Source organism: Sphaeramia orbicularis, chromosome 21 (genome assembly GCF_902148855.1).
Source record: "Sphaeramia orbicularis chromosome 21, fSphaOr1.1, whole genome shotgun sequence".
NCBI classification, from domain to species: domain Eukaryota; kingdom Metazoa; phylum Chordata; class Actinopteri; order Kurtiformes; family Apogonidae; genus Sphaeramia; species Sphaeramia orbicularis.
Genome location: NC_043977.1, coordinates 34,557,970 through 34,581,136, shown reverse-complemented (window position 1 = coordinate 34,581,136; position 23,167 = coordinate 34,557,970). Strand labels below are relative to the sequence as shown.

Genomic DNA, 23,167 nt, shown 5'->3' with positions numbered 1-23,167 from the left:
TTGTTTTAATGGTTGGGTGAAAGACAAGTATTAAAAACTTGACTTTTTAAAGGGGTCATGTTGTGCTTTTTTAAATAGAATTGTGCATTTTAAAACATTTCCCTGTGGTCTACATGAATTATAAATGCTATGCTTGGGTCTGAATTCTTCATTAATTAAACTCAGTTAAACACAGGTCCATCTTCAACCCAATTTCTGACTAATGACACCAGAAAGGTTGTTTTGAGCACTGGCCACTCTAAATGCAAATGAGCCACTTCACACCCCACCCCCACCAGTTGTCGACTGTGCTGCTCTGCACCATTTCTTAATGAGCGGAGAAATGTTCATTGGAAGTGTTGACCTTATATGTGCCGATGTCGTGACCTAACCAGTTATAGAAGTGACAACTTAAGCAGGAATTGAAACGGGTTGTAGAAATCCACTCAATTTTTGCCAAAATGAATATAAAGACAGCTTTGCAGAACCTGGAGGGTTCAAATTCAAACTTTTTGAACTACTAGGGTTCCCAAATACACAAAGAAATGTACCAAAGACTAATAAATGTGGGTTTAGCAAAATATGACCCCTTTAATACTGACTTGAAGTTACTGTCCAGGCTTCAGGTCAATAACTGCCTGAAGTTTGGAACTCACGGATATTCCCTAATGCTGAGTTTCCTCCTGGGGGTACTTTATCGGCAGTGTTGGGCAAGCTACTTGGAAGATGTAGTGACCCAGATGGCAAAGAGATACTGGGACGGATCTGGAACAGAATCGCACCCCAATTTGGCCTGAAGCCGTTTGGCAGCTCTGGCCCGGTGTCCAAATGCACATTGGGCCAAAACAGATACTGCTCCGCGAAACGGATCTTCTACAGAAATGGTCCAGCTCTGGCCCAGTTTCATTCAATCACATCTAGAATAAGACACAAGAACACAAGAATCATGTTGGCACAGATTTGTATTACGACTCTGGTCCAGATTCGTATTACTACTCTGAAAATCAGTCTTGGCTGTGTGATGGGAAACTGTTCTAGGCCGAATCCGTAAGCCAGCACAATTTCGGAACTGCTAGAGAGAGCTGAAAGACGGATCTGATGCAGATTTGGTCCAAAGTCAGAAAACGGATGTGAGCTATAAACAAATGTAAAGGCTTTAATGCGGATCCCGCCCAAAGGTACTTGCTATCTGGGGAGCTAAGCTACCAGTTACTCTGCCATGAATGAAGCTTCACTACACTAAGTCTGGGAGTCATTATAGACTCAGACTTAAACTTTAAGTCCTACATAAAGAAAGTCACTAAAACGTCATTCTTCCACCTCAGAAACATAGCCAAAGTAATGCCGGTTATAAATCGAAAGGATGCTGAAAAACTGGTCCATGCTTTTATCTCCAGCAGACTGGACTACTGTAATGCACTCCTTACAGGTCTCCCAAAAAGCAGCACAGACAGACTTCAGCTGATTCAGAACTCTGCAGCTAGGTTATTAACCAAAACCAAGAAGAGAGAGCACATTACTCCAGTGTTGGTTTCCCTGCACTGGCTACCGGTAACCTACAGAATTGATTTTAAGATACTACTCCTCACGTATAAAGCTCTAAATGGAACCGGACCAAGTTACATTGCAAACTCACTGATCAGTTATGTACAAACTAGAACACTGAGGTCATCAAACGCAGGTTTACTAGCGACTCCCAGAAATATTACAAAGAAAATGGGGGACGCAGCCTTTACTAACAATGCGCCAAAGTTATGGAATACAATTCCAAAAGACATTAGAGAAGCCAGTTCACTGAATATATTTAAAACCAAATTAAAAACATTTTTATTCTCATTAGCCTTTGAAAGGAGATAAAAATGGGGTCACAATTCAGGAACCAGGAATGTGCGGTTTTTCATTTTTATTTTATTTTATTGTATTTCTGTTTTTATTTTTTTATTTTACTGTATTTCAAATTTCATCTTATTTCTTGCACTTCAAAAATTCTATGTATAATCAAATATTTTAATGTGCGCTGCTTTTATTTTAATTTTATTGTATTTCTCACATTTCATCTTATTTCTTGCACTTCAAAAATTCTATGCATAATCAAATATTTTAATGTGCGCTGTTTTTATATTTATTTTTATTTTATTGTATTTCTAATCAAATCTAAATGTATTTTAATATTGTATTTTTTTCAATCAATGTGAAGCACTTTGGGCTACAATTTCTGTATGAAAGGTGCTATACAAATAAAGTTTATTATTATTATTATTATTATTATTATTATTATTATTATTATTATTATTACACAGAAGCTACCACCCAGTCAAATGTAGCAAGCTAAGTTACACAAACACCGCAGAAGTAACTCACTACATGTGAAGCTACTTTAAGTTGTGCCAACTTAACATGGTGCCAAACATAAGAAACTACATGTTTAAATTACCAAATACATGCAAAGTCAATTCCATTGAGTTATCAATATGCCAGAGTAACTATAATTACAGACCAAAGAACAAAAATTACTGGACAGTTACTGACATCTGCAGACCAGGATGTAATTAATAATGCTCACTATGGTCCAATTGGAGTTCAAAGTCACGTGGAAGTCGAGGGCAGTAAACAGAATACTTTGGATGGTTGTGCAGGCAGGGGACTCACTAAAAACCAGGTGTTTCACCCAGGGGTGGGGCTCTACATCCTGCGTCACACACATCGTGGACATTGTGGATAGTGCACTTTTGAGTTTATCTGATTGGTTTTGATGTGTGGAAGAGAATAATTTATTTAAGGTGAAATATGAACAAGGAGGCATTGTCAGCTTCAGATTTAAGAATTTTATTTAAACAAATATTCAGAAATAACTGTAACCCTATGTTTGCCTCATGTTGAATACATTTACATTCATGGAGCTTCTTGTGTGACCAGTAAAACCTACAAACTGCTCCTGATTAAGTTAGGATCAATAGAGAGCAAATACTACTGATGGATTTTTGGGTAAACTAAAGAAAGTAGTCTGACATTTCACTGTTTCTAAAACAAGGTGTTTTTTTGGACTACTTAAAAAAAAAAAAGTAAAAATTAAGAGTATACCCCCTTCTCCAGGGACCACTGCACCACTGATAAACTGGTTCCTTTAGAACTGGGGGTGTGAAGTCTTTCCGAGGAGGTAATGGGTTCACTCCAGGTTTTTTTTTTTTTGTTCTTCAGGTTAGAACATGTTTTAGGTGAAACTAATGTTTTAGCGTTGCAGAACCCTGGACTCATTTTAGGGACGTACACCAAACCAATCTACTGCTATGGTAATCTGTCACTAGACAAAGAGTTTAGGTTTGGACAATGGACAAGGACTGGACTGGAAAAGACACATGGACAGACATGTTTGTGTTTTGGACCAGTTTGGATTTTAATGTTCTCAGATGTCCAATGGAAACAGGCTCACTGACCCACGATATTGGTCACGTGTTCATCTGTGGAACTAAAATTTGTTTGTTATTCTAAATAAAAGTAACTTTATTGACATCGTTGTGAGATAATTGCGCATTTCCTATTTTTATTCAGAAAAAATACTGTCTCAGTGAGCAGTCTGGTTGAGTTTATTTAGCAAAAATCTAAGTCATTTTTAAGAGGGAAACCACCTGTAGTGCTTTTTACTGTGGGTTTGTCCGCTCAGAAAAGAGCCTTTGTGGTGATCAACGTCCACATACCTCAGCCAACAACCATCGGATGTTCTGCAGAACACTGGTTCCTTCTGCACTGAAGTGAACGCTGCCATCTGACAGGTGCGCGCTGCGGGTCTCATCTCCAACTCTGCCATGAAAACTCAGCCCCGCATGACACACCTGGTCCGCTCCATACCCTATCCGCTGTCCGCTCCTTGGTACCGTCAGCAACAACGCGGGAGGATGTTGGAGAACAGGAAGTGGGAAAAGCTCCATCACTGCCCAGATTTTGCTATGCGAGGGCACGGCGCTTCCGAGAATGTGCACAATGACGTTCCAGTAAGAAACGCCCACTCCGGTCGAAAAGCGTGGTTTATAGTGAGTCCTATGCAGACAGCGTATGTCCCCTGTCCCGAACAATCTTGAGTGCTTGTGTTGTGGAATATATAATTACATTTTGTAGACTACAAACTGGTTCTCCACTGTGTTAAGCCATATAAAAATAGCGTCTGTGGTTGATACCACGCTACTTAATCAATAAAAGAATTAAGCTACTGAAACGTGACTTGATTCAGGAAATAGTGACGCTACCGCCAAGCTACTGAGAACTGTACTAGCGACGCTACTGCCCAACACTGTTTATCGGGCCTTTACTACAGATGCCTCCAGGTTCTGCTGGTTTGTGGGTCTTTCTGTCCTCAGTTTAGTCTTCGATAACTGAAAAGCTGCTCTGTTGGGTTGAGATCAGGTGACTGAGCTGGCCACTGAAGAACATCCAATTACATTAACTCTTCCACAAACAGGTCAATGGTAATTATCTAAAAATAGCCCAAAATTAATAGGGATATTGAAGTCAAATACAATGAAATTGTCCTGCAGGAGGACCCCTAAACCACAGCCCTTGAAACAAACACAGGGAAATCCCTACTGTGACCCTGTGAGTTAAACCTTGTATTTGCATGGGCCTGGGCTCTGAGTTCAACCTGTAACTAAGCGTACCCTCACCAGATGCAGACCCAGGGGAGGACCAGAGAGGAGGAACAACACTGTCCATCAGAGGTGGAGAGAAAGGAGGGATGACCAAGAACACAGATAAACAGTTAATAAGCTCTAAGAGCTAATATTTCCCTCTGTATTGCTTGTCTGTTTCACTGATGGAAACACATGAAGAAGCAGAGCTCTGTTTTCCAGAACTTCTCAATGCCTCCTGCCTGAAGCCAGTGGTTTCTCAGACTTAAGTCCTGGTCTATCACATCCTGCTGTTCACCTTCTCTCCACTCACTGTGGCCCTCAACCTGATGGTCATCATCTCAGTCGCCCATTTCAGGCAGATATATATATATATATATATATATATATATATATATATATATATATATATATATATATATATATATATATTTCAATAATTATAATTGTAATTTCTATGTTAATTAGTTAATAGAAACATTGAACTACATGCAGTGGTGGAAAAAGAAAATCTTTATTTAAGCAAAAAGAAAAGTAGTACACTGAAAACACTAATTTGACAAAAGTAAACTACTGCTGCTTTAATGTACATGTTAGGTTTATTGCTGTAGATGTTTGAGGCTGAGCCTATATTTTAATTTATTTCATTTTAAATCACCTGCAATGTGTCATACTCACTCATGTTGAGATGATCTGTTTTTTTTTTTTTTTTTTTCTAAAGAGGTTTGTTGGGTTTTGGAGATTTGGAGATACAAGATTTCACTTGACAGAAAGATGAAAAACTGAAAAGGAGCTAAAAATATATTTTTTCCTTCTGACATTTGATGAATTACATATAAAGTAGGATAAAATAGAAATTCTCATGCACCTTACAAGTGCCTTAAATATGAACTCAAGTACAGTGTGTGAAGAAAAGTATTCAGTAAGCTTCCACCTATGGCTACATGTAGTAGATTTTACATTTTCTGTGTTTTAATATTTGTTTAATGATTTTTCTCTTCCTTCAGACAGCTCCACACACCCACCAACCTCCTCCTCCTCTCTCTGGCCATTTCAGACCTCCTTGTAGGCCTTGTGCTAATGCCTGGAATAATCCTTCTACAAATCAGCTGTTGGTTTCTTGGTGACTCCATGTGTTCTTTCTATACGTTTCTGGCTTGGTTGTCTGTTTCTGCATCAGTAGGAGACATGGTGCTAATCTCACTCGACCTCTATGTTGCTATCTGTGACCCTCTGCATTACACTAATAAGGTCACTATGAAAAGAGTTAAAGTTTGCATTTGTCTCTGTTGGTTTTGTTCTGGTTGTTATTGTTTTGGTATTTTAAATGATAACCTGACTCATCCAGGCAAGTATCATATTTGTCAGGGAGAGTGTATGAATTCCATAAGTCATGTTGCAGAAGTTGTTGATCTAGTTTCAACATTTATTCTTCCAATTTGTGCCATTATTGCTCTGTACATGAGTGTGTTTGTGGTGGCTGTGTCTCAGGCTCGTGCCATGCGTTCTCACATCACATCCATCACAGCCCGGCGTTCAGGGAAGGCAGTCGCCAACAAATCTGAGCTGAAAGCAGCCCGGAGTCTTAGTGTTCTTGTTGTTGTGTTCTTAATTTGTTTCTGCCCTTATTATTGTGTTTTTCTTGCAGCAGATGCTTCAGTTACTGCTTCAGCTGTCTTTTATGTGAACTTTCTTATGTATATCAACTCCTGTTTAAACCCTTTGGTCTATTCCTTATTCTACCCGTGGTTCAGAAAATCTGTACAACAAATTTTCACCATGCAGATACTGCAGCCTGACTCCCGAAACATCAGCATTCAGTAGGACTAATTGAAATGTGATGTTCTCACCATGACAAAATTATTGAACTTCTTTTTGGTTTCATCATATTGTTCACAACTACAGATTTAAAAATGTTTCTCCCTCAAGAAATTCAAGTTTTATATATATATATATATATATATATATATATATATATATATATATATATATGTATATATAAAATCACAAATCATGTTTTTTTGTGACTTTGTTGCTTACTTTTCTGACTCATAACCAGAGGTGTCAAGTAATGAAGTACAAATACTTAATTACCCTATACATTTTGGTTATCTATACTTTCCTGGCGCAATTATTTTTCAGCGAAGGTTTTACTTCTACTCCTTAATTTTCAAACATTGGACTTAGAGGACTAGGGGCCTCATGTACAAAGGTTACTTACACACAAAAACGTGGCGTACGCCCTTTTCCACGCTCATGTTCAGATGTACAAAGGGTGAAATGACCGTGGAAATGTGCGGTGCTTCACACAAAGTCCATAGCTGGCATATGCACATTTCTAGTTGCTTTTGGACCATTGGCGACACTTAGAGGTGACACTGGGAAACTGTTAATGTGAAAAAAGTCATTGCTCCGATTCATGTGCACATCAGAAAAACAAAGATGAACATTGAACACGCCGACATGTGATCCTACTGCCAGAGGAGCACATCCCCCCACCAGAACCAGACCAACCCTGAACTCATCAATACCCATCCTGCCCAGGAGGCCATTCAGTCCAACAACAACCATATAAAGAGACAAGGACACAAAATTCACTGGTTGATAAATGCATTTAATGTAGTATTCATGTCTGTGAGAACATTTATAAGTTGGTCCAGGTGCTCATTAAGGCCGCCGATTGTCTTCACGATGTCCTCTTGTGACTCGGGTGAACACAGGAGAGGACACAGCCAAGGACGGACATCAGCAGCTGGCTGTGGTGGACTGGAGGACTGGCTGACGCTGGGAGGCTGGAGGGTGGAGGAAGCCCCTGGTCTGTGACACGAGGCTGAGAGGGAGTCTGAAACACTTAACGTAGCTTAATGTGCGATCAATCATCACCAATCTGATCATTTTGATTTTTGTAGAGGTGATAGTGGACATGATTGTCCATGCATAATTTGGTGATGACTGATTTTTGGACATTAAGCTACGTTCATCGTTTCTACATAAAGCATTTTAGACTGTACCGCTGAGACTGCGTCTCATCGTCTTCTCCTGCCTAATCATCTGTATAAAGTAATAAACTGAGTAATTAAACATAATTCAACATGTTTGATTTTCTCTTTGATATTCTGACATGATCACGCATGAATCTTTATCTTGTTTGGTTGTGATCAGACTATTGTATGACCCATAGAATGGACAAATGTGTGACTTGCACAAATATAAACTACATATTTACCTTGAGGGTGATCCAAGTCACCACTATGACATCAGTGTCACTCACAATAGTGTCGACTCTCTGCTCAAACAGGCTGAGTTCGTCATCTTCTTTCCTTCCGCCTGTTTTTGCCTCCATTTCGTGTCCACCTTGACGTCATGTCATTGTACATAGAAGGGAATCCCACCTGCAGGCCCCATTTATACTAACTTGTATATTTAAATGTGGGCATGGAGAGGGAGGAGTCTGGTACTCCAACATATGTGGTCAATTCCACGCTGATTAGGATGTACAGAGGAAATGTGCTTGGATTCGAGTGTATGCTCAGTTTGGTTCACCTGGATTTTTTTGTGCATACGGACTTTTCTGGATTTGGGTGTATGCCAGGTTTCAGTATGAAATCCACGCAAGTCTTTGTACATGAGGCCCCAGGTCCATCATGTACTTTCGATCTCGACAGTGGTTGGCAGATCAGTTTCTGGTTAACTTCCTCCTCCAATCACAACAGCAGGGAAATGGACGGACAAAAAACTCAAGCACTTCAAATTTCAGAAAAAGAAGCGGAAACTTCCCACTGGACTTCAATCAACATGGATTCTGTGCCTCTCCACTCTTCCTCCAGACTCTAGGGCTTTGATTTCCAAATTACATGCAAAATTTACCTTCATCTGAAACGAGGACTTTGGACTTTCCAGTCAGTGCTGATGTGGTCTGCCATGGCATCTGCTGGTGTTGGTCCACTGTGTTTTCTTAAGTCCACAGTCAACTCAGCCATATACCAGGACATTTTTAGAACACTTCATGCTTCCTTCTACTGATAAGCTTTATGGAGATGCTGATTTCACTTTCCAGCAGGACTTGCCACCTGCCCAAACTAGCAAAGGTACCAAAAGTTGGTTCAGTGACCATGGTGTTACTGTGCTTGAGTGGTCAACAAACTCACCTGACCTGAACCCCATTGAGAATCTATGGAGTATTGTCAAGAGGAAGATGAGAGACACCAGATCCAACAATGCAGATGACCTGAAAGACACTATCAAACCAACCTGGGCTTCCATTCCACCTGAGCAGTGCCACAGGCTGATCACCGCCATGCCACGACACAGTGATGCAGTGATTCATGTAAAAGTAGGCCCAACCAAGTATTGAGTACATAGAAATGAACATACTTTTCAGAAGCCTAACATTTCTGTTTAAAATATCTGTTTTTTTATTGATTTTATGCAATATTCAAATTTTTTGAGACACTGAATTTTGGGTTTTCATTCTCTGTAAGCCATAAACATCAAAATTTCAAGAAACAAGGCTTGAAATATTTCACTCTATGTCTAATGAGTCTATATAATATATGGGTTTCACTTTCTGAAATGAGTGACAAAGAATATTGAACTTTTTCATGATATTCAAATTTTTTCGAGATGTGCCTGTGTACCATTTCGACACCCTATTGATTTGTATGAGATCCATTGCACCTGCACATAACACAAATCATGTCACACTCCAGCTAGGACATAGTAGACGTATGTAACCTAGTATAAAGATGTTCGTGGCAGAGACTCAAGAGAATTGGAGTGAAATGTCCCAACCAAGCACCAGTGAGAAGGTTGGTAGCAGCCTGGAAGACCATTTTCAATGAGCATATATGTGGTCGAAATAGGTAGCCTCGTGCCATCCAAATTTTTCAACATTAACATTTTAATGTAATATTATGATCATTATGGCCTTTTTAAAAAATGTATTTTGGGGAGGTGGGGTAGTACACGATAGGCCCCTGTAGCATGGGCTAAGCTTTTGTCCTAATGGCATTTTTTCCCCTTACATTTACTTTTAGTTTTGAAACCAGTACTTTTACACTTTTATTTGAATAAAAAGCTTGAGTTGACACCCCAACTTCTACAGAAGTCTTTTTAAACCTTAGTTTCTACACTTCTACCTGAGTAATGAATGTGAGTACTTTTGACACCTCTGCTCATCCATAGATATTATTGTGGAGTTCACTGATATTGATGACCAGTACACTGGTCAGTGCTATAGGTCATCTGAGTTTTATAAATTAAGCAGGTAGGTAGGTAACTGTACTGTAAGTCTATCAGGACCACTTTCATCCAAAGAATCTGTAATGTGTAGTAAACTGTGTATTTCACAAGGTATCACTGATAACTGCTGATTTCCTTATAAGCGGTCTATTGGTGAACTTTGCGATGGGTCCCCATTTGATTAACTCTAGTTTGCCAATCTTTCTTCTCCATTTAAGCATCCTTCCAAACAGCCTTTTCTCCGGTCAGTTCCTGAAGATTACTCTCAAAAAGTGGAGTCAGTGCTCAGATGTGAATCCCAATGTCACAGTTTGCTTTGTTGCTGTGTCCTCCCTGACCCTGTCACTTCATCTGTAACATTGGTTTCACCTTATACTCCTCAAGGTTATAATAGGTTTGGATTTTTCATTATAGTTTAGTTTTATTTAGTTTTGACTTTTTTTTTTCTTGAATTCAGTTAGTTTTAATTAGTTTTTAGAGCAGGTTTGCTAGTTTTTATTAGTTTTTGTTATTTTCTAAATGCTTAGTTTTAGTTTAGTTTTAGTATTTTAGTTTTGTTGTATGATTTATCTTCTTTGCCGTCGTATTCACATAAATTCTATACAGGACTCTGCTGCTTTCTCCCAACTTTAGTCTCCATGTTTCCAGGTAGAGTGGGGACGAGAAGACGACTCTAAACCACAAGTGATGAGAAGTGAGGACCGTTAAATATCATACGGTGCCAGCAGCTAAAATTGCTCGAGGGAATTGATTTTATATCAATCCGACATTAACAAAGACAAAAACTAAGGGAATTTTATCCATAATTTTTTATATGTTTTAGTTAGTTTTATAAGCACACACTACAGTTTCAGTTAGTTATAATTTTTTTTTCTTTTAATTATAGTTTTTATTTATTTCAGTTAACGAAAATGTTTTTACAATTCTAGTTTTTACCATTTCGTTAGTTTTCGTTAACAATAATAACTTTGGTACTCCCTGCTGATGTCCTCTCCCTCACCATGCCACACGTAATCAGCCAAACCCATCCCACCTGTCTGCTCCCTCTCACTCATCCTGTCAACCACACCCACCTCATCAGGCTTCTCCTCACCTGCTTACCCAGCTGCAGCTCATTCCCAGTCAGCTCAGTATTGTGGTTTTGTATGTATGTCACATGATCACATGGTTTTCTGTTTACGACACCATATTGGTAGGCAAGCTTTCCTTGGATCGTACACTTGCCCATTGTTGGTGATAATTATCTTTCTCCTGTGTAGCTCTACAATAACATAAAGCTTTAAGCAGTGTGATCATGGTAACCACATGTGTTGCGGTTGGTTGCAACAGATGAGTTTCATGTGACATATGCATACGTTAAGTCTTGGAGGAGGAAGTCACACTGAGTTCGTAGCGTGTTAAACGATGGACCTGCTAAACTCCTGTGTGCTGTTTATTACTCAGCTTTCACCAATTATAAGTTAGGCAGAAAGACCGCTCGGTTCCGTTGGTGGCAGCAGTGGTTCTGTTCTGCCGACCGCTGTTTATATTTATTACCGTGGTTAGCGTAGCTTCTCAGTATAGTTAGCCTGCATGTCTGTTGCACTTAGTGGCATGGAAGAAAAGAATTGTCATCATGTGGTACAGTGATGAAGACCCCTTTAAACCTACCAGGAGGGTTTCCCCTGGCCTATCACTCTATAAAGAGAGAGTGATTGTGGATCTACCTGCTCCCTTTGCCGGCAATGGCAGCCAGAGTTTCCTCAGCTGGGTGAAGCAGCTGGAAGTGGCAGTCAGAGCTACGGCGGGCGGCACTGGTGAGCTCAGCGGGGAGCTGGTGAGAATACTCCCCACCTATCTGTGCAAGTCTACTTTTCTACCATGGGACAGCGTTCCCAATGCGGTCAAGTCAAATTATGCAGCCGTGAAAGAGAAGACGGGATCGGCTTTTGGACAGAGACAGTTAATGGACTGTTTTAGAGCTAACATATCGGCTCGTTCACGAGTTCTGGGGGAGAGCCTGGAGGTGTACGTGGCTGATGTGAGCCGGCTGGTAGCTGGTACTCATATTTTTACCTCTGAGTTGGGCACGCATCACTGTTGATAGCAAACATCAAAACTCATCTATGGTGCCTTTATCACAAGCAGACATACTTGCAAATAACAAAACACACAAACACGAGCCCAAAGAAAAACACAATATAAAGCAACAGTTCTGACTTTCTGGATCCAGATAGTCTGCCTACCAATATGGCAGTGTAAACAACAATCACATGATCAGTGACGTCAGCTGGAAGTCCTCAATATAAGCCTCACTGATGCTCCCGTCTGTTCCAGTTTGTCTTCAAATCCTTTTCGACTTTCCAGCATTATCTGAACTCACGTCCATGTTTCCGACCCCTGCCTGATTTAGGCCATGTCTTTTTGTCTCAGTCCTGGTATCTGACCTGTTACTGTCTGTGACCCTGAGTTCGGTGATTCTGGATTTTCCTGGTTTTGACTCTGCCCTGGACCTCGTCTCTCTGCCTGTGCTCCCCATTATACTCACTCTGCTTTTCCTAATTCTGTGTGTTTTCAATACAAACATTTCTGAACTGATTCTAGGCCTGGTGTACTGCACTTGGGTCCTAGCCTAACCTACCCCGTGACACCCGAGGAATTTAAAAGTTAGGACCTTCTCAACACACTGACACTGTTGATGTAGAAAGGTGTAGTGTCAGCTATTAGTTTTAGACCCTTGATTCTAACACCAGTTGATGGGGGTGGGACCTTTCTGTGTGGCATTTGCATGTTGTCCCCGTGTCTGCGTGGGTTCTCTCTGGGTACTCCGGCTTCCTCCCACCATCCAAAGACATACACTGATAGGTTAAATGGTTAAACTAAATTGTCCACAGGTGTGAATGTGAGAGTGATTGTTTGTCTCTATGTGTCAGCCCTGTGATGCCTTCACCCCTTTGTAGCTGGGATAGGCTATAAGCAATCCCCATGACCCCAGTGACAATAAAGCAAGTTCAGAAAATGAATGAATGAATGAATGAATGAATGAATGGTTTTGTAAAGTGATGTTTCATATCGTATTGAAAGTGTATTTAAACAAGTATTTAACTGCTAGTCAAAAAGAGCCCTACAGGAACTAGTGTGAGGGGTAGATGTTTTCACTCAATGCAAAAAAAATGAAGCGCCTAACAGCATTCAGGTATCAAGAGCCCAGGAAGCCTTTCGGAACCCAGGACCTTCTTGCTGTGAGGCACAAGTGCTAACCACTGCACCACTGTGTTGCCCTTAATGTATAGCAAGCAAGCAGCAGTAGCAGTAGTGGTGGCAGCGTTTTGCGCACAGAAACCTGAATGCTCTTGATACGTAAATGCTGTTAGGCACTTCATTTTTTCGCACTGAGCAAAAAGATCTACCCCTCACCCTAGTTCCTGTTGGGCTCTTTTTGACTAGCAGTTAAATACATGTTTCAATACGGTATGAAACATCACTTAACAAAAACAGTGGCGTTATGCTGCGTTTCCACTATGTGGAACCAGCTCAATTCAGCTCAGCTTGGCTCGACTCAGCATTCCTGGAGACCGTTTCCATTACAGGATACTACTGACTTTACAGTAGCTGGACGTCATAGCGATGCGGCACGTTATTTCAGTGTCGTCTGTTCAGAGAGTTGCTGAAAACTCGCTCGTTGTGTGTTGTCTTGTCTGAATTTTTACGTCGGCCACCAAAGACTGAATCTCCTCGACCAACTATGGTGTAGTTTTAGGCTGTTATCATGTGGATTAATGTACCGCTATTATACTGTAAACTTCCGCATCTATTTTTTTGTAAAACGGTGGGTCACAGAGAAAACTGTCTGAGGGGTCTGCAGTGTTACACAATCACGGTTTAATATTGCTTGGAACCTCGGCGGAGGTGATGCCAAAAAACTAGTACCGGGTACCAGATTCCAGGTCCTTTTTCGTAATGGAAACACAAAAAGACCGAGTCGAGTCGAGTCGAGTCGAGTCGAGCTGGTACCACGCAGTGGAAACGCAGTATTAGATATGCTTAGCATAACAGTGCCTAGCATATTGGTGAGCTAACTTCAACCTAACTAGCCAACAAGCTAATGTTGGAGAGAAAACGGTAGTTATTCTCCTTTCCTTACCTTCCATGTTGTGGATGTAACCCTTGATCCAGTTGCTGTAGCCTTTCAGCAAAACAACCCAGGGAATTTTGCAGTCGTTACTGTCCCAAGTTTCCACTGTTTCCATTGTTATCTCCTGAAGGGAAGAGAGATTTGTGGTCCACACAGTTACTGCCTACATGACCGGTATGTTCTGCACTCGGTTCAAACTACTTCCGGGTTTGTGCACCCCTCAGCCTTGTTCTGATTTTCAAAATGGGTGAAATTCACAAATTTCAGAGTAATGACACAAGAAAGGTCGTTTTAAGTGCTGGACCTTTAAATGCAAATGAGCCACTTCACTCCCACCCCCACCAGTTGTCAACCGTGCTGCTTCATCCCGTTTCTCCATAGCCAGAGAAATGTTCATCAGAAGTGTTGACTTTGTATATGCAAATGTCGTGATGTAACTAGTTAGAAACGCAACAAATTCAGAAGGAATTAAAACAGGTTGTAGAAATACATTTGATTTTTGCCAAAATGAATATAAAGATAGCTTTGCAGCACCTGGAGGGTTCAAATTCAAAGTTTTTGAACTATTGGGGTCCAAATACACAAATAAATGTACCAAACACTAAGAAAAGTGGGTTTAGCAAAATATAACCCTTTTAATACTGACCTGAAGATACTGACCAGACTTCTTCCAAACTTTGGAGTGGACTAAAGGCCAAGGGATTTCAACAGCACACAAGTTCTGTTAACTGTTGTCCCTCCATGCAGAGACTCAGAATTAATTGGAAAAGCTAAGATTGTTATAAATATGAGGATTGTTTTTAACACTTGGGTGAACGTCAAATATTAAAAACTTGATTTGAGTTACTGACCAGACTTCAGGTCAATAATTGCCTTAAGTTTGGAACTCATGGATATCCCCTAATGCTGAGTTTCCTCCTGGAGATACTTTGTCAGTCCTTTACTACAGATGCCTCCAGTTGCTGCTAGTTTATGGGTCTTTCTGTCTTCAGTTTAGTCTTCGGTAACTGAGAGGCTGCTCTGTTGGGTTGAGATCAGGTGACTGAGCTGGCCACCAAAGAACATCCCATTACATTAACTCTTCCACAAGCTTAGGTCAAACACTGTAATTATCTAAAAAATGGGTCAAAATTAATAGGGATTTTGAAGTCGAACAAAATTAAACCATAACCTAAACCACAACCCTTGAAACAAACATAGGGAAATCCCTACTGTAGCCCTGTGACTAAAACCTTGTATTTGCGTGGACCTGGACTCTGAGTTCAACCTGTAGCTAACTGAACCCTCACCAGAGGCAGACCCAGGGGAGAACCAGAGAGGAGGAACAACACTGTCCATCAGAGGTGGAGAGAAAGGAGGGATGACCAAGAACACAGATAAACAGTTAATGAGCTCTAAGAGCTAATATTTCCCTCTGTATTGCTTGTCTGTTTCACTGATGGAAACACATGAAGAAGCAGAGCTCTGTTTTCCAGAACTCCTCAATGCCTCCTGCCTGAAGCCAATGGTTTCTCAGACTGAAGTCCTGGTCTATCACATCCTGCTGTTCACCTTCTCTCCACTCACTGTGGCTCTCAACCTGATGGTCATCCTCTCAGTCGCCCATTTCAGGCAGATATTTTTTTTGTCAACAAAGGGTTTTTTTTTTTGTTTTGTTTCATGTTAATCAGTTATTATAAATGCTGAACTGCATGCAGTGGTGGAAAAAAAATCTTCATTCAAGAAAAAACAATAGTACACTGAAAACACTCTGATTTAACTTAAACTTCTGCATTTAAAACCTCAAACTTTACTGCAGCTTTAATGTACATGCTGTGTCTATTGCTTATATGTTTTGGTTTTTTTGCCTCTGAGATGTAATGGAGTTGAAATATGAAACTGAATAAAATTAAAACACTCAGTTACAATACTGCAGATAAATTCAATTTTATTGAAATACAGGACTTGAGAAAACATATTTAGTTCCCGTCCACCACTGGCTACATGTAGTAGATTTTAGATTTGCTGAGTTTTAATATTTGTTTGATCATTTTTCTCTTCCCACAGACAGCTCCAAACACCAACCAACCTCCTCCTCCTCTCTCTGGCTGTGTCTGACTTCTTTGTAGGCCTCGTGCTGATACCGGGAGAAATCCTCCGAAACATGACCTGTTGGTTTCTTGGTGACTCCATGTGTTCTTTGTATACATTTTTAGCTTGGTGGTCTGTTTCTGCATCAGTAGGAGACATAGTGCTCATCTCAGTCGACCGCTATGTTGCTATCTGTGACCCTCTGCATTACACTAATAAGGTCACTATGAAAAGAGTTAAAGTTTGCATTTGTCTCTGTTGGTTTTGTTCTGGTTGTTATTGTTTTGGTATTTTAAATGATAACCTGACTCATCCGGGCAAGTATCATATTTGTCAGGGAGAGTGTATGATTTCCATAAGTCATGTTGCTGATGCTGTTGACGTTGTTGCAACATTTATTCTTCCCATTTCTGCCATTATTGCTCTGTACATGAGTGTGTTTGTGGTGGCTGTGTCTCAGGCTCGTGCCATGCGTTCTCACATCACATCCATCACAGCCCAGCGTTCAGGGAAGGCAGTCGCCAACAAATCTGAGCTGAAAGCAGCCCGGAGTCTTAGTGTTCTTGTTGTTGTCTTCTTAATGTGTTTCTGCCCTTATTATTGTGTTTATCTTGCAGCCGATGCCTCATTTACTGCTGCAGTTTACTTTTATGCAAACTTTCTTATGTGTATCAACTCCTGTTTAAACCCTTTGATCTATTCCTTATTCTACCCATGGCTCAGAAAATCTGTAAAACAGATTTTCACCATGCAGATACTGCAGCCTGACTCCCGAAATATCAATATTCTGTAGAACTAATTGAAATGTAATGTTCTCACTATGACAATATTATTGAACTTTTTTTGTAATCTTGTTATATTGTTCACAACTACAGATTTGAAATATGTTTCTCCCTCAAGAAAGTCAAGTTATATATATATATATATATATAAATATATATATATATATATATATATATATATATGTATGTATGTATGTATATATACGTAAAATCACAGTAAGTCATGTTTTTTTTGTGTGTGACTTTGTTGCTTACTTTTCTGACTCATAACCTGTTCCATAGATATTTATTTGTATTATGGAGTTCACTGATATTGATGACCAGTACACTGGTCAGTGCCTTAGGTCATCTGAGTTTTATAAGTTAGGCAGATAGATAGGTAACTGTACTGTAAGGTAATGAGGACCACTTTCATCAAAAGAATCTGTCATGCATAGTACACTGTGCATTTCACAAGGTATCAGTGATAACTGCTGATTTCCTCATAAGTGGTCTGTTGGTGAACTTTGCTAAGGGTCCCCATTTGATTAAAGCTATACCGTATGATGTGGCATTTTTACACTTTTCTTTTGTCATCTTAAAATGCTCCTAATAAGTGTGTGTCAAACTAAAATGTAAAAGAAATCCACCAGGTATTGAAACTCAAAAATGTTTAATTCTCATATATTTCTGATAAAAGTCTGACCAATCATTTTAGTCGGTCCGAATGAAATAATTGGCCGAACCTGACTGAGCCTCCTGTCAATCATCCATTACGGCGATCCAGCATCCGATCCATTATTGCCGCCTCACATCCAATATGTGTCCCTCTGAATCTGACACTTCACTGGCTCTGCTCCTCCTGTCACTGACCACAGTCTACTGTCTAGGATGTGTTTGGATAGAACTGACATGCACATGTGGAAGGGATTAAACAGATTTATGAACAGAAACGACAACTGAGGGGAACAAACAGGAGTCTGATGAATGAAGGATGGAGATAAAAGTCCGGAAGTCAGCTGTACTGGACTGAACAGGTCTGCATAAAGCTCAGCTTTTATGACGGTGGGACTCATACAGGTACATGTACATGGTGTCACACAATGTAAGATGATGTAGGATGATAATTGTATGGACTATGAAACTTCAAATGTCCACAGAAAATTTGCGGAGGCCGCGCGTTCACAGTGTGCGCGCCCATCCCCTGGGCACTGCAGTGAAGACACTGACCCAGTACTGCACAGACCAGGTCTACTGATGGAACAGGAGCCGCGGGCCCGCAGCAAGTGGATGCTGCATCTGATTACTGAGGGAGGGGTCCGCGGACACGCCAAAACGGATCGGACCTTCGCCTCTACTTCCTCCTCCGTTTCCATCACGCATCAGGTGAGAGGAGGAGAGAGGAGGGGAGCCTCAGAGCTCAGGCAGAGGGAAGGGGGCGGGGCTTTGGAGGGAGGCGGGTTGTTCATGTTCAAACTTTTACTAAGTGCTGTGAGAAATGCCACATCGGTAGGTATAGCTTTAACTGTAGTTTGCCAGTCTCTCTTCTCCAGCTTTAATCCTCCTTCCAAACAGCCTTTTCTCCGGTCGGTTCCTTAAGATTATTCTCAAAAAGTGGAGTCAGTGCTCAGATGTGAATCCCAAGAAATTTAGATGTTAGGACCTTCTCAACACACTGACACTGTTGATGTAGAACGATGTAGAGTTAGCTATTTGTTTTAGACCCTTCCATTTTAATGTGTGTTGCTGACTGACAGATGGTGCACCACCTTCACTCTTGGCCTGTGTGAAGCCTCTCCTCAGGTTTGCTTTAGCTGTAACTGTATGGAGCCTTGTCACCTGACCTGAAGGCAGGTACATGTCTTTAACTTTGCTTGTTGTCATCATGGGGTCCAGTTTGGATTAGTGACGTAACGATATGAAAATTTCATGTCACGGTTATTGTGAAAAAAATTATCACTGTTATTATTATCGCGGTATTGTTGATATGTGCTCAAAATGTTCAAAAAGTACTTATACACACACTGAAATAATATAACCAGGCTGTTGCAGAAACATTCAAATAATAACAAACATACAAATGTGCATTAAAGTTGGCACCTTATGGACACAAGAGATTTCTGCACCAGGGGTGGAACTGATAGGATTTGATCAATATCAATGCCATTATCAGTTCTGTTTATCAATCCAATTCCTTATCAATTCTCCTATTGATTCCTGAGTGGGTTTTGAGTGTGAAAAATAGTAGTTGGTCAGGTCAGAGTGGAGTTTGACCATTTTCCAGATCAAATCATTCACAATGTCACACATAAACACCATTGTACACACAAACAGAAAGTGAAACACAATCATAATTTCCTGAACTGTTTATGAACAAATGTAAATATTCTGAAAGAATGAGGATTTTAAAACATGTTAGGCTGATCTGATCCAGACTGGTCTGTGGTTCACTCCTGGTGAGAGACAGACCGACCACAACAGTGTCATATGGTCCAGTTCCTCTGGAGGTCAGTGACTGGATTTACTGTTGAAGTTCCTTCAGTTCATAAAACCTCCTCTCCTTTGGTTTTTAAACACATCATGTGTCTTTGTGCAGTTGAAGCAGTTGACCTTCAACTTCAACAGTAAATCCAGTCACTGACCTCCAGAGGAACTGGACCATATGACACTGTTGTGGTCGGTCTGTCTCTCACCAGGAGTGAACCACAGACCAGTCTGGATCAGATCAGCCTAACATGTTTTAAAATCCTCATTCTTTCAGAATATTTACATTTGTTCATAAACAGTTCAGGAAAATATGATTGTGTTTCACTTTCTGTTTGTGTGTTCAATGGTGTATATGTGTGACATTGTGAATGATTTGATCTGGAAAATGGTCAAACTCCACTCTGACCTGACCAACTACTTTTTTTCACACTCAAAACCCACTCAGGAATGAATAGGAGAACTGATAAGGAATTGGATTGATAAGCAGAACTGATAATGGCATTGATATTGATCAAATCCTATCAGTTCCCAACCCTGGTGCAGATATCCCCTGTGTCAATAAGGTGCCAGCTTTAATGCTGATTTGTATGTTTGTTATTATTTGAATGTTTCTGCAACAGGAAGTACATTGTGTGTGTTATTTTCTTATTATTATTTTTTCAAAATACAGCTTGGTTATATTATTTCAGTGTGTGTATAAGTACTTTTTGAACATTTTGAGCACATTTCAACAATAATGCGATAATTATGAAAACCGTGATCATTTTGGTCACAATAACCGTGATATGAAATTTTCATATCGTTACATCACTAATCCAAACTGGACCCCATGATGACAAGCAAAGTTAAAGACATGTACCTGCCTTCAGGTCAGGTGACAAGGCTCCATACAGTTACAGCTAAAGCAAACCTGAGGAGAGGCTTCACACAGGCCAAGAGTGAAGGTGGTGCACCATCTGTCAATCAACAACACACATTAAAATGGAAGGGTCTAAAACAAATAGCTGACTCTACATCGTTCTACATCAACAGTGTCAGTGTGTTGAGAAGGTCTGAACTTCTAAATTCCTTGGGATTCACATCTGAGCACTGACTCAATTTTTGAGAGTAATCTTAAGGAACTGACCGGACAAAAGGCTGTTTGGAAGGAGGATTAAAGCTGGAGCAGAGAGACTGGCAAACTACAGTTAATCAAATGGGGACCCTTAGCAAAGTTCACCAACAGACCACTTATGAGGAAATCAGCAGTTATCACTGATACCTTGTGAAATGCACAGAGTACTACACATTACAGATTCTTTTGATGAAAGTGGTCTTGATTGGCTTACAGTACAGTTACCAATCTACCTGCCTAATTTTTAAAACTCAGATGACCTAAGGCACTGACCAGTGTCCTGGTCATCAATATCAGTGAACTCTACAATACAATTCAATATCTATGGAACAGGTTATGAGTCAGAAAAGTAAGCAACAAAGTCACACAAAAAAAAACAAAAAACAAATGGACATGACTTAATGTGATTTTATGTATTTTTATATAACTTGACTTTCTTGAGGGAGAAACGTATTTTAAATCTGTAGTTGTGAACAATATAACAAGATTTAAAAGAAAAAAAAAGGTCAATAATTTTGTCATAATGAGAACATCACATTTCAATTAGTCCTACAGAATGTTGATATTTCGGGAGTCAGGCTGCAGTATCTGCATGGTGAAAATCTGTTTTACAGATTTTCTGAACCACGGGTAGAATAAGGAATAGATCAAAGGGTTTAGACAGGAGTTGATATACATAAGAAAGTTCAGATAAAAGTAAACTGTAACAGTAACTGAGGTATCTGCTGCAAGATAAACACAATAAAAAGGGCAGAAACATGTTAAGAAGACAACAACAAGAACACCAAGACTCCGGGCTGCTTTCAGCTCAGATTTGTTGGCGACTGCCTTCCCTGAACGCTGGGCTGTGATGGATGTGATGTGAGAACGCATGGCACGAGCCTGAGACACAGCCACCACAAACACACTCATGTACAGAGCAATAATGGCAGAAACTGGAAGAATAAATGTTGAAACTAGATCAACAACTTCTGCAACAAGACTTATGGAAATCATACACTGTCCCTGACAAATATGATACTTGCCCGGATGAGTCAGGTTATCTTTTAAAATACCAAAACAATAACAACCAGAACAAAACCAACAGAGACAAATGCAAACTTTAACTCTTTTCACAGTGACCTTATGAGTGTAATGCAGAGGGTCACAGATGGCAACATAGCGGTCGACTGAGATGAGCACCATGTCTCCTACTGATGCAGAAACAGACAACCAAGCCAGGAATGAATACAAAGAACACATGGAGTCACCAAGAAACCAACAGGTCATGTTTCGGAGGATTTCTCCCGGTATCATCACGAGGCCTACAAAGAGATCAGACACAGCCAGAGAGAGGAGGAGGAGGTTGGTGGGTGTGTGGAGCTGTCTGAAAGAAGAGAAAAATGATTAAATATTAAAACATGGGAAATGTAAAATCTACTACATGTGGTGGACGGGAACTAAATATGTTTTCTCAAGTTCTGTATTTCAATGAAATTTAATTTATCTGCACTACGGTAACGAAGTGTTTTAATTTTATTCAGCTTCATATTTTCACTCCATTACATCTCAGAGCTAAAAACAAAATAAAACAAAAATAAAACATAAGCAATAAACACATCACATACATTAAAGCTGCAGTAAAGTTTGAGATTTTAAATGTGGAGGTTTTAGTTAAATCATAGTGTTTTCAATGTACTATTGTTTTTGCTTCAATGAAGGTCTTTTTTCACCACTGCATGTAGTTCAGCATTTATATTAACTAATTAACATTAAAAAAAAAACAAAAAAAAAACCTTTGTTGACAAAAAATATCTGCCTGAAATGGGCGACTGAGATGATGACCATCAGGTTGAGAGCCACAGTGAGTGGAGAGAAAGTAAACAGCAGGATGTGATAGACCACAGCATTAGTCTGAGAAACCATTGGCTTCAGGCAGGAGGCATTGAGGAGTTCTGGAAAACAGAACTCTGCTTCTTCATGTGTTTCCATCAGTGAAACAGAGACACAATGCAAAGAGAAGTATCAGCTCTTAGAGCTTATTAACTGTTTGTCTGTGTTCTTGGTCATCCCTCCTTTCTCTCCACCTCTAATGGACAGTGTTGTTCCTCCTCTCTCCCTCCCCTCTGGTCCTCCCCTGGGTCTGCATCCGGGGAGGGTACACTTATGCCACATTTCCACTACATGGAACCGGCTCGACTCAACTCAGGTACCAGGTCCTATTCCTGTAGACCATTTCCATTACAGGACACTACAGACTTTACAGTACCTGGACGTCATAGCCATGCAGCACATTACTTCCGTGTCGTCTGCTCAGACAGTTGCTGATAAACTCGCTTGTTGTGTGTTGTCTCGTCAAGCTCATGCTGAATTTTTACATCAGCCACCAAGGACTGAATCTCGACCGACTATGGTGTAGTTTGCGGGCTGTCATCATGTGGATTTGCCTACCGGTATATTTACTGTAAACTTCCGCATCCGATTTTTATAAAATGGTGGGTCACAGAGACGACTTTCTGACCAATCAGTGGTCTGCAGTGTGCACATGTCACATTTTAGTATCTGGTCCCCTGTCCTGGAACCTCGGTGGAGGTGAAACACAAAAAGGCCGAGTCGAGCTGAGCGGGTACCACGTAGTGGAAACACAGCATTAGTTACAGGTTGAACTCAGAGTCCAGACCCACACAAATACAAGGTTTCACGCACAGGGCCACAGTAGGGATTTCCCTGTGTCTGTTTCAAGGGTTGTGGTTTAGGGGTCCTCCTGCAGAACAATTTCATTGTATCTGACTTCAAAATCCCT

General features: G+C 40.3%; 2 protein-coding genes across 2 annotated transcripts; one reads left to right on the top strand and one right to left on the bottom strand.

Annotated features, from left to right (window-relative positions):
• Window positions 1-15,391: 15,391 nt before the first annotated feature.
• Window positions 15,392-16,816, top strand: LOC115412015 (trace amine-associated receptor 13c-like). The gene is made up of 2 exons (XM_030124315.1): window positions 15,392-15,564; window positions 16,000-16,816. The coding sequence occupies exons 1-2, from the start codon at window positions 15,392-15,394 to the stop codon at window positions 16,814-16,816; spliced, it is 990 nt and encodes a 329-aa protein (XP_029980175.1).
• Window positions 16,817-20,934: 4,118 nt separating this feature from the next.
• Window positions 20,935-22,356, bottom strand: LOC115412014 (trace amine-associated receptor 13c-like). The gene is made up of 2 exons (XM_030124314.1): window positions 22,184-22,356; window positions 20,935-21,751 (listed from the first exon to the last, which is right to left on the bottom strand). The coding sequence occupies exons 1-2, from the start codon at window positions 22,354-22,356 to the stop codon at window positions 20,935-20,937; spliced, it is 990 nt and encodes a 329-aa protein (XP_029980174.1).
• Between the last annotated feature and the right edge of the window lie 811 nt (window positions 22,357-23,167).